General features: G+C 43.7%; 1 protein-coding gene across 3 annotated transcripts in view; it reads left to right on the top strand.

Moving 5' to 3' along the window:
* LRRC56 (leucine rich repeat containing 56) overlaps positions 1–12,195 on the top strand; it is an 81,310-nt gene that overhangs the window by 65,975 nt on the left and 3,140 nt on the right. For all 3 annotated transcript variants that reach the window (XM_063944800.1, XM_063944801.1, XM_063944799.1), the window contains 6 exons: positions 5,740–5,917; positions 7,137–7,331; positions 8,331–8,395; positions 8,790–8,920; positions 9,482–9,666; positions 11,347–11,692. In XM_063944800.1, coding sequence (XP_063800870.1) covers positions 5,740–5,917; positions 7,137–7,331; positions 8,331–8,395; positions 8,790–8,920; positions 9,482–9,666; positions 11,347–11,692 — 1,100 coding nt within the window. The remainder of the gene's footprint in view (positions 1–5,739; positions 5,918–7,136; positions 7,332–8,330; positions 8,396–8,789; positions 8,921–9,481; positions 9,667–11,346; positions 11,693–12,195) is intronic.

Genomic DNA, 12,195 nt, shown 5'->3' with positions numbered 1-12,195 from the left:
CAGTGGCTCCGTGGGACCTGAATGTAGTTTTGGATTTTCTCAAATCCCATTGGTTTGAGCCACTCAAATCGGTGGATTTGAAATATCTTACATGGAAAGTAACCATGCTACTGGCCCTGGCTTCAGCCAGGAGAGTATCAGAATTGGCGGCTTTATCGTATAAGAGCCCATATCTGATTTTCCATTCGGACAGGGCAGAACTGCGGACGCGTCCTCAGTTTCTGCCTAAGGTGGTGTCAGCGTTTCACCTGAACCAGCCTATTGTGGTGCCTGCGGCTACTAGCGATTTGGAAGATTCCAAGTTGCTGGACGTTGTCAGGGCATTGAAAATATACATTTCAAGGAGGGCTGGAGTCAGAAAATCTGACTCGCTGTTTATACTGTATGCACCCAACAAGCTGGGTGCTCCTGCTTCTAAGCAGACGATTGCTCGTTGGATTTGTAGCACAATTCAACTTGCACATTCTGTGGCAGGCCTGCCACAGCCTAAATCTGTCAAGGCCCATTCCACAAGGAAGGTGGGCTCATCCTGGGCGGCTGCCCGAGGGGTCTCGGCATTACAACTCTGCCGAGCAGCTACGTGGTCGGGGGAGAACACGTTTGTAAAATTCTACAAATTTGATACCCTGGCTAAAGAGGACCTGGAGTTCTCTCATTCGGTGCTGCAGAGTCATCCGCACTCTCCCGCCCGTTTGGGAGCTTTGGTATAATCCCCATGGTCCTGACGGAGTCCCCAGCATCCACTTAGGACGTCAGAGAAAATAAGATTTTACTTACCGATAAATCTATTTCTCGTAGTCCGTAGTGGATGCTGGGCGCCCATCCCAAGTGCGGATTGTCTGCAATACTTGTACATAGTTATTGTTACAAAAAAATCGGGTTGTTATTTGTTGTGAGCCGTCTGTTCAGAGGCTCCTACGTTTGTCATACTGTTAACTGGGTTTAGATCACAAGTTATACGGTGTGATTGGTGTGGCTGGTATGAGTCTTACCCGGGATTCAATATCCTTCCTTATTGTGTACGCTCGTCCGGGCACAGTATCGTAACTGAGGCTTGGAGGAGGGTCATAGGGGGAGGAGCCAGTACACACCACCTGATCCTAAAGCTTTAGTTTTGTGCCCTGTCTCCTGCGGAGCCGCTAATCCCCATGGTCCTGACGGAGTCCCCAGCATCCACTACGGACTACGAGAAATAGATTTATCGGTAAGTAAAATCTTATTTTTTCTAGTACTGCTTTTGTTTTTACTGTTTGGTTCTGTGAAGCTGACCCTTTCCCAGCTCTCATCCAGGCTTGTAATGGATAACTGCTAAAAACACAATGGGGTAAATTTACTAAGGTGGGAGGATTTTTTAGAACTGGTGATGTTGCCATAGCAACTAATTAAATTCTATCTATTATCTTCTAGAACAGGGATGGGGAACCTTTGGCCCTCCAGCTGTTGTTGAACTACACATACCAGCATGCCTTGCTACAGTTTTGCTATTTGGCCATGCTAAAACTGTTGCAGGACATGCTGGGGTGTGTAGCTCAACAGCAGCTGGAGGGCCAAAGGTTCCCCATCCCGGTTCTAGAAGCAGCTAGATAAATGTTACGTAGCATCTGATTGGTTGCTATGAGCAACATCGCCAGTTCTAAAACTAATCTCCTACTGTACCTTAGTAAATGCCCCATTTGGGAAACGCGAAACAAGTGGTGGTAATAGGAACTGACTGGAGGCTCTAGACGGAATGAGGGAGTATCTCGCCAAGAGCAGGAATGGAGAGGACAAATTATTTGGGCCATTTCTTGTTGTGTGGAAGGGTGCGCAGCCTTATCCACTCCAAGGAAGATGTTATTGCTCTGAGCTGGTGGCAAAGCTTTTACCAGTCCTTTAATAAATGAAACCTTTATATTAGCTCCCGTGAAATTTAGTCATAGCCTGTCTACCTTTATAGAACCATGCTGACACTGTACTATGAAACATTTCTAAAATGAGAGACAAAAAGCATTTAAATGATCAACGTATGCATTTATATTCTACAATTACTTTTCCTAATTTATATTTTAGTAGCCAAATATTAACAGTTTTTGTAGTTATGTATGTATTTAGGATTAAACTTGCTCTTCTTAGCAATCTTGGTTTAGCTTCAGTCTTTGCTAACCTGGGGGTAAATTTACTAAAATGGGAGTTCTATTTAAGATGGGATGTTGCCCATAGCAACTAATCAGATTCCAGGTATTATCTTCTAGAAGGTGCTAGATAAATGAGAAATTGAATCTGATTGGTTGCTATGGGCAACATCCCATCTTAAATAGAACTCCCATCTTAGTAAATTTACCCCCTGGTGTCATTTGTTGTATTTGTTGCATTCATTGTAATTCCAGAATTTAGGGGGAGATTTACTAATGCTTTTAAAGAGGTAAAGTTGATAATTAGAAAGTGCTAACCAATCAGCTACAAACGCCCATGTTACAGGCTATGGTGGTCATTCCGAGTTGATCGCTAGCTAAAAATGTTCGCTGCGCTGCGATGATGCAAAAAAAGGCACTTCTGCGAATGCGTATGCGGCGCAATGCGCACGTGCAACGTACTTTCACAACGGCCGATGTATTTTTACACAAGGTCTAGCGAAGCTTTTCAGTCGCACTGGTGGCCGCAGAGTGATTGACATGAAATGGGCGTTTCTGGGTGTCAACTGACCGTTTTGAGGGAATGTTCGAAAAAACGCAGGCGTGCCAGGAAAAACAGGAACTGAACAGTTTGAAGTCATCGCAAGCGCTGAGTAGGTCTGAAGCTACTCTGAAACTGCACACAATTACACTGCTCAAAAAAATAAAGGGAACACTTAAACAACACATCCTAGATCTGAATAAATGAAATATTCTTATTAAATACTTTGGCCCTCATTCCGAGTTGTTCGCTCGGTATTTTTCATCGCATCGCAGTGAAAATCCGCTTAGTACGCATGCGCAATGTTCGCACTGCGACTGCGCCAAGTAACTTTACTATGAAGAAAGTATTTTTACTCACGGCTTTTTCTTCGCTCCGGCGATCGTAATGTGATTGACAGGAAATGGGTGTTACTGGGCGGATACACGGCGTTTCAGGGGCGTGTGGCTGAAAACGCTACCGTTTCCGGAAAAAACGCAGGAGTGGCCGGGGAAACGGTGGGAGTGCCTGGGCGAACGCTGGGTGTGTTTGTGACGACAACCAGGAACGACAAGCACTGAAATGATCGCACAGGCAGAGTAAGTCTGGAGCTACTCTGAAACTGCTAACTCGTTTGTAATCGCAATATTGCGCGTACGTCGGTCGCAATTTTAAGAAGCTAAGATTCACTCCCAGTAGGCGGCGGCTTAGCGTGTGTAACTCTGCTACATTCGCCTTGCGAGCGAACAACTCGGAATGAGGGCCTTTGTTCTGTACATAGTTGAATGTGCTGACAACAAAATCTCACAAATTATCAATGGAAATCAAATTTATTAACCCATGGAGGTCTGGATTTGGAGTCACACTCAAAATTAAAGTGGAAAAACACACTACAGGCTGATCCAACTTTGATGCAATGTCCTTAAAACAAGTCAAAATGAGGTTCAGTAGTGTGTGTGGCCTCCACGTGCCTGTATGACCTCCCTACAACGCCTGGGCATGCTCCTGATGAGGTGGCGGATGGTCTCCTGAGGGATCTCCTCCCAGACCTGGACTAAAGCATCCGCCAACTCCTGGACAGTCTGTTGGTGGATGGAGCGAGACATGATGTCCCAGATGTGCTCAATTGGATTCAGGTCTGGGGAACAGGCAGGCCAGTCCATAGCATCAATGCCTTCGTCTTGCAGGAACTGCTGACACACTCCAGCCACATGAGGTCTAGCATTGTCTTGCATTAGGAGGAACCCAGGGCCAACCGCACCAGCATATGGTCTCACATGAGGTCTGAGGATCTCATCTCAGTACCTAATGGCAGTCAGGCTACCTCTGGCGAGCACATGGAAGGCTGTGCGGCCCCCCAAAGAAATGCCACCCCACACCATTACTGACCCACTGCCAAACCGGTCATGATGGAGGATGTTGCAGGCAGCAGAACGTTCTCCTTGGCGTCTCCAGACTCTGTCACGTCTATCACATGTGCTCAGTGAGAACCTGCTTTCATCTGTGAAGAGCACAGGGCGCCAGTGGCGAATTTGCTAATCTTGGTGTTCTCTGGCAAATGCCAAAAGTCCTGCACGGTGTTGGGCTGTAAGCACAACCCCCACCTGTGGACGTTGGGCCCTCGTACCATCCTCATGGAGTCCGTTTCTGATCGTTTAAGTAGACACATGCACATTTGTGGCTTGCTGAAGGTCATTTTGCAGGGCTCTGGCAGTGCTCCTCCTGTTCCTCCTTGCACAAAGGCAGAGGTAGCGGTCCTGCTGCTGGGTTGTTGCCCTCCTACGGCCTCCTCCACGTCTCCTGATGTACTGGCCTGTCTCCTGGTAGCGCCTCCATGCTCTGGACACTACGCTGACAGACAGCAAACCTTCTTGCCACAGTTCGCATTGATGTGCCATCCTGGATGAGCTGCACTACCTGAGCCACTTGTGTGGGTTGTAGACTCCGTCTCATGCTACCACTAGAGTGAAAGCACCGCCAGCTTTCAAAAGTGACCAAAACATCAGCCAGAAAGCATAGGAGCTGAGAAGTGGTCTGTGGTCACCTCCTGCAGAACAACTCCTTTATTAGGGGTGTCTTGCTAATTGCCTATAATTTCCACCTGTTGTCTATTCCATTTTCACAACAGCATGTGAAATTGATTGTCAACCAGTGTTGCTTCCTAAGTGGACAGTTTGATTTCACAGAAGTGTGATCGACTTGGAGTTACATTGTGTTGTTTAAGTGTTCCCTTTATTTTTTTGAGCAGTGTATTTTGTAGCCGCTGTGCAATCCTTTCGTTCGCACTTCTACTAAGCTAAAATGCACTCCCAGTGGGAGGCGGCATAGCGTTTGCACGGCTGCTAAAAACAGCTAGCGAGCGATTGACTCGGAATGACCACCTATGTTTGAAAAATGACAGGAGCTGATTGGTTGGTACTTTTATGTCTCTCCAAGCTTTGATACATATCCCCCAAAGTTTTTTTTAGTCTTTTAAACTATTTAAGTGGCCTCTTTTCTTTATAATATGCAGTACTTTCCTATTTAACCATTTTCGCCTTTTTTTCTCCTGAAGCTAGTCGCCACTTTCAGAATTGTTTAAAATCTATTTTTTTAAAATTTTTATTAAAACATTTTACATTTCACATTAAGGGCCAAATGTAATAGAGTATGAGTTTCAGAAAGTGAGAAATTTGGTAAGGTTTTGCAGGTTTTTTTTTTAAAGTGGCAATCATTTAAACAGCAAGATCAACCTGGTTTTGCTGTGTAAATGATTGCCACTTTAAAAAAAAAAAAAAAAAAGGAAAGGAAAACCTTACCAAATCTCTCACTTTCTGAAACTCTCACTCTGTTACATTTAGCCCTAAGTCTTTGTATTGTACCCTTTCCTGACTATAAACTTCAGTGCTCTTTTGATCTTTCGAAAAAATTATTTCTGTAGAATCCACTTAATATTTTAACTGAAATGCAAATAGTATGTTGTGATTACTATTCTCTGAATGTCCCCTTATCAGTAAATTAGCTGTACAATCTGTTTTATTGGATTGCACCTACCCTAATATAACAAATACAGCTAGTATAGCAAGGGTAGGAGTGCCTCCAGTTTGACAAACGTGTTTTCTGAATCAGTATCCAGATTACGATTATCGAGCTATAGCTAGACGTATGATCCCACAATTACGATACCTGGATGATATCGCAACTGACCAGAAAAACCCAGCCACGCCAAGAACTCCCACACAAGACTGGTTGATGGTGAGAGACAGTATTAAAGAAACTGCTGGGAGCCAGGTGGATACAGCTTTGGGTAAATATTGTACAGAAAATTGAAAGGAATTTAACTACATTGGTTAGTAGAAACATAGTATTTTTGTTATCTTTGCTATAATAGTTATAGTAATAGCTACTTTGAGCACACCTATAAACAGGTCTATAAAGAAGGATGTGCATTTGGTGCCGCGGCTGGTTTGGTACTGTCGCTGCCCCAGTGCTACCCTTCTCCGGCTTGTGTGGTCCCTAGAATGGCAGCCTGAAGAGGAGAGTGGAGGTGTGTTATTAGGATGTACCCAGCTATCTGGCTGATCCCAGCACACCCCCCTCTTTGTAACGCTATGTCATTTATTCTGCGGGTAAGGGGTGGCCACCATAGGAAGAGAGTCCATTCCAATAACCATAACTAAGGCCGGGTACACACTTGCTGATATATCGTTCGTACAGCCAATTAACAATATATCGGATGGACCATTTCCGTGTGTGTACAGTCGATATATCAGAGAATTACTGTATGTAATTTACAGACATATCAGATGTGATGTATCACGCCAACCAAACAACATATTGGCCGCAGAATCCATTGAAAATGACATCACAAGTGGGTGGACATATTCAAATGGACCTGCTGGCCAGACATATTAGGCAGATTATTGGTAAATGTGCATGCACAAGATCATTGTGCATAAACTTACCAATCATTAGCTTGATCTGCGGGTCGGCCAGACAGCCGTTTCATTAGCCAAGTATGCACCCAGCCTAATGACATATAATGGAAAATACATCCTACCTAATAAGAAACAAGTTTCTATGCTAATCATAAAAATACTGTCAGTTAAGGCATATTCCCATTTCTTCCCCTTAGTGCTTGTAAAAACAAACAGTTCCTGGTTCTAACTAATAAAACAGTTGTCTTGAAATTGGATGAGGGGAGAATAGAAAAAGTGATTTATGAGGGCACTTAAGGAGGAGTATGATAAATGAAAGTTTGAGCTTATTTTTGCTGTGTGTGAACTCCTCACAAGCCAGGATTCTATAGGAGAGATTCTTCTACCTGAGTGATAACTGTGTTATGCTTAATGATTAAATGGGTACATGGATGAATAGATGGACCTTCTCACTTATCTAATCAATCAATCTGTAAACCTACGCACACGTACATATAAACATATACCCACCAATAGAGTCTATTTCTATATTGCTGTCTTATCTACACGTAATTAGTAATGTAGCTAATTTGTAATTATTTTTTCAAGACTTGGGCAATGGCTTGAGAACACCAATGAGGTCCAGCACAGCTCAGCTAGGACTTACCAGAAGACCCCAGTCTGCACCAATGTCTTCAGGTGCAAGGAAGCCAATCACTAGTCTTAGAAGTGCAACAGGAAGTCCACTATCAGAATCCTCGGAGGATGCTCTTACAGAGAATGATGCCAGTGATCTAACACATGGTAATCTGATGCTTGTCACAATCCATGTGTCTATGGGGGAGATGTATTAAACCTAAAGAGAAAAAGTGGAGATGTTGCCTATTGCAACCTATCAGCTTCTAGTTTTCATTTATTGAGAACCTTCTATAAAATCACAGAAGCTGATTAGTTTATTTAGGCAACTTTTCTACTTTTTATCTTATGAAGGATTGATCTGACTCCCTCTTTAACTCTCTTGTTTTCTATTTTGATTATTTAGTTGATTTTATTTTCTAATGAGCTGTTTGCTGCAGTCTTTGTCTTTTACTCTCAGAACAAACATCTGTATTAGGTTACCAGGCACCCCTTATTTTACTGTAGTTTCAAGTTTGTCTCAGACACAAAATATGACATAGTGTAGGGCCACTTGAGTATGCAGTCCTTCTGATATATATCGCTTTTGTATAATGTGATTTTGAATTGCCTAAATCATTAACTTTCTTATCTGGGCATCTATCCATCACTGATATCAGAACTATTGATTTAGTGTTGTGCATAATGTAGTTTGTAGAATGTAAGGTAATGACCTATTGTACTGAGGCGTGGTCCAGACAACACAGACGTGTCCGAACCATTTCGGGGCGGCTGTGTGACATCACACGCAGCCGGTCCAAGAAAAAAAATGGCGCCGGACCGCCTGCCAGCACAGCCAAGCTGTGCAGGCAGGGGTCACCCTCAAATTTATGCATTTGCAGTTAAATTGCGAATTCATTGCGGGGCGGCACCACACACATGCTGGGCAGCCTTGCCCTGTGCTGGGCGTCCCCTGACATGCGAGTAGATGTACGCAGATCTTGCTGCATTATTGCTATTAATGCTTGTTATTGGTCTTTATGCTGGGAGTGTGAGGTTGTGTCCGGGGGGGGGGCATGGGGATTTGTGTGTTGTCTTATGGATTTCTAATGTTCGTGGATCTAAGACATTCTATCATTATTTTTATGTCACAATATTTTTGCTTTTACTATATTTGTAATCTTGCAGGTGTTGGTAAAGTCATCTGCGGGAATCCCATTAAAGCTCTCCGGGCACGAAAAGAAAAGTTAGGGGTAAGCACCTTTTATGGCACACTTCTGACAGATCTGACCATTCCATGCTCAGGCTGAGTGACTGCTTTCTCCGATAATTTGAAATGATGAAACCATTTCTGGTATAGCGATCATGTGTTTTTTTCTTCCCAAATCTAAATCTCTCTGCATGTTACATCTGCCCCAACAGTGCAGCATGTTTTGTCCGGGAGCAAAATTACTTGCTGTTTTTGTTTTGGTCCCAACTCAGAATCAGGACAATAATCTCTGTTTGCTGGTCCTATAGTGTCTTACTGGAAGTCCCACGTGTGGCTTTGTTTTGTCTGTCTCACAATTTGACTCCAGACAGCATCTAGTATATGTAATACAGAAATACCTTTCTACTAATCCTATTTGATAACTTCTTCATTTTCAGTTATGTTCTGGGACAAATCTCCAGCCCCAGGGATATATGCCGGAGCACACATCGGACTCTGTGATGGCCTCTCACAAAGATCGGGCTGATGTGTTTGCAGAGCTGAAAACCTGGAGAGAAAAGCACCATGAGTAAGATATTGTGAGAGAGACACTTGTCTCCTTGGGAATAACTATGATAACCCGGCAGATGGGATGCCTGCTGACACTATGCCGACAGTGAATCCCCTCGCGGGCTCTTTGCACTCGCAACACAATGGGCCTGGTGGCTCTCTTCACTCACCACAGGCTCTATTTCCACTCGGTTGGTGGCATCGACACACCAACCGATTGGGAATACCGAGCGTCTGCCAGGATTCCGGGCATCAGTATATCACCAGCTGTCGGGATTCCGGTGTCGGTATATTGACTGCACCCTTTGTACGGCGCTGCAAAACACTTGTGGCGCCTTATAAATAAAATGTAATAATAATAATCCCATCTACTTGCATTACATGAAAGTAACATGTAGCTTTGGCAATGCTAGAATAAATGTAGTTTGGAAACACAGTACATGAGTAGTCTCACAACACATGAGTAGTCTCACCCACAGACAACACATTAGTGCTGTACTGATAAGGTAGCCAGCCATCACCAGGACGTTCTAGAGCAAAACTTACAGTGACTTGCTGACTCTGTATCAATGTTTCTCAGAGTGTTGCAAAGGATTCAGAATGATCGAGCCCCACAGATCCTCACTATAACACACAGTGATGAAGAGGAAGGATATAGTCTGTCTTCTACCAGTGAGAATGAGGATTTGGAGAACAGCGGGGACTCTTGGTGCAGTGTGTGTGTGTCCCCACAGAGCTCCAGCCACGGTGCTCATTCACTTGCAGGTAAGAACTGGTACCAACTTGGTTTGAAAACATCTGGTTTGAAGTGAAAGGCAGCTGTTTTGTACTCTGCTACCCAACTATCTCCCTCGCTCTAGTGATCCTGATTCAGGTGCTAGATCCTGATGCTAATGCGGCATATGCTACAGAGTACCCATGTGCAGTACGGGTCTGCGGTGTAGCATGCAGTTTGGCATCAGACTGTCAGATTGACAGTTTGATGCTGTCTGGTGGGGAGGGGGCAGCACTGGCTTCCGTTTCTCAAAATTGAGGTATGTCATCACCGCTGTTTGGAAGGGACGATGCCAGGATCTCCGTCAGAGGATGGAGAGTTCCTGGTATCTTAGTTGAATCTGCCGTAGCCGCCTTGTGCCACCCCGTGGGTCACACAGCCGGCTGATGGTGGTGCTGATGATCCAATAATGCGTCCTAGGTTGCAATTCAGATAACTACTGCAAGCAGGTGTGACGCCTCCTTCTGCATTACCATATTCTATGTAAGCAGCAGTGGTAGCAGCTCCAACCACACCTGTATCAGGCCCAGTGACAGGTGACAGGGTGTAAGAAGAGGATGCATACTGATGGGTACATGCACAGTGCTAATTCTATGCTATGGAGGGAATTCAATTAGGCGTGGAGTTTGCCTCATTGTGAATATTCAATTAGTCATCATTTTCCCCACGCTGTACACCATGGCTAAATGCTCATGAACCCATAGATTCCGTGAAAAGTGCTAGAATCTATGGGTTTCCCCACACATTAAAATGCAGAGCCTTGGGGCTTGGCACGTGGGCTTGTGCAGCTAATTGGATTGAGCAGTGAGTTAATTGAATCTCCCCCCAAGTAGTATATCATCCACATTATGTCCAGAATTAGTTCATATGTAAATTGTTCATAGACGTGTACAATAATTAGGGGCTAAGGTTTAGTTGGTTGCAAAAAGAGGGCAATTTACTGAAAAAGGAAAAGTACATACAAAAACAGTGTATTTCTGCCTATATGTAGCCATACACACCTTGAGCTACAGCCAGCTCCATATTAGCTTATTTACCTGGCTATCATCCAGGTCACTAATCTCCATGTGTTTGTACCTAACCTGTAGCAGAGGCAATAGATATGTGTCCTAATACGTGTATATGTGTGTGTTTCTACAGGTCTGCATGGGCCACATTTACATAAATACACCCTTACTGTAGACGGCCTGTCTTTGCACGCCCCTTCCCTCTTTCTGCACCGCCTTCAGGCGTGCATAAGTGCAAGTGTCAAATACATGCGAGTCTGCACTGTCACATACAGTATGCCTGCGCAGTGTGAATTTACACAGTGCAAACTGACGTGAGTGCATCAGTACCTCTGTGTTCATATGAAAGTGACAAAACATTACCAAGGCACTAGTTGCAATATTATTTCCTATATCACATCTGCAGTTGTTTTCCATTGTGTGGGAGGCAGTTTAAAAAACTATTGGTAACTTGATGTGGAAATATCAAGAAATGTGAATTGACAAGGTTAGTGCATAGCTGCATTTTATTTTATTTTTAAGTAGAAATAATAATTATGATTTATTATTATTATTATTATTATTATTATTATTGTTGTTGATATTACATTTCACCCAATATTTTGATCATATTCAAATGATCCATGTCTCCCATGACAAATGTTTTTCAATTTCATGTCCAAGCTGGACTACTGTATCTTGGAGATATGACGTTACAGGATGCTCCACAGCAGCCATCACCCCCTATTACTCCATGTCCACCAGCTTCCACCAGTGCAAGTTCCAGACCCAACAAAGGTGCCGACATAAGAGCCAGGCGTTTACTCAGAGTCGTTGACCAAAGCAAGACCACTGTACTGAGGACGGGGACAACAAATGGATGCTTAGGGGATGAGGCCTTTCTTCCAACAGATACTCATGATCACATCAATAGAACATCGAAAATAATTCAGTCCAATGATACAGAAAGTAGAGAGCTCAGTGGAAGGCTTGCTATTGTCCTTGCTAAGCCTGGACCTAGTAATTCCAGGTGTGTATTCAAGTAGTCTTATTTGTCACTATTCCCAAGTATATATAAGGTGTGTATACTATGCTGTGAACCTTCTTTACTCCACTAAATTAGATTAACATTGATATGTTTCTGTTGCTTTTTTAATTACTCTTAATTGAGGTGAAAAAGTATTTAATCTCTTTCACAATCATCTGTGGGGTTTTTACATTAATGTAAACCCTCAGGTTACTCAGGATGCATGCTTCTGGGTCCAGTGACGCTGCATCGGAAAAATACACAGATTACGTGTTGGCATATCTCGAAAACTGGGCTGACATATCCCTGTTTTCAAGTACACTGCCCGTCTTCGCCATGTCCATGCCCCTAATCGGCAATGTGGCTTATGGGGCACAGCAACAGTCATTGCATCCACAGATCTGCTTATTCTGGGTGCGCAGCGATCAGAAATGATCAGAAATGCGTGTAAACCATTGCAATGCCAACATCTCTATATCCGGCCCATTGTTGTATATTGCAGGCTT

Source organism: Pseudophryne corroboree, chromosome 11, assembly GCF_028390025.1.
Source record: "Pseudophryne corroboree isolate aPseCor3 chromosome 11, aPseCor3.hap2, whole genome shotgun sequence".
Taxonomy (NCBI): domain Eukaryota; kingdom Metazoa; phylum Chordata; class Amphibia; order Anura; family Myobatrachidae; genus Pseudophryne; species Pseudophryne corroboree.
The sequence above is the reverse complement of the archived record's forward strand: the minus strand, read 5'-3'. Positions and strand labels throughout refer to the sequence as shown.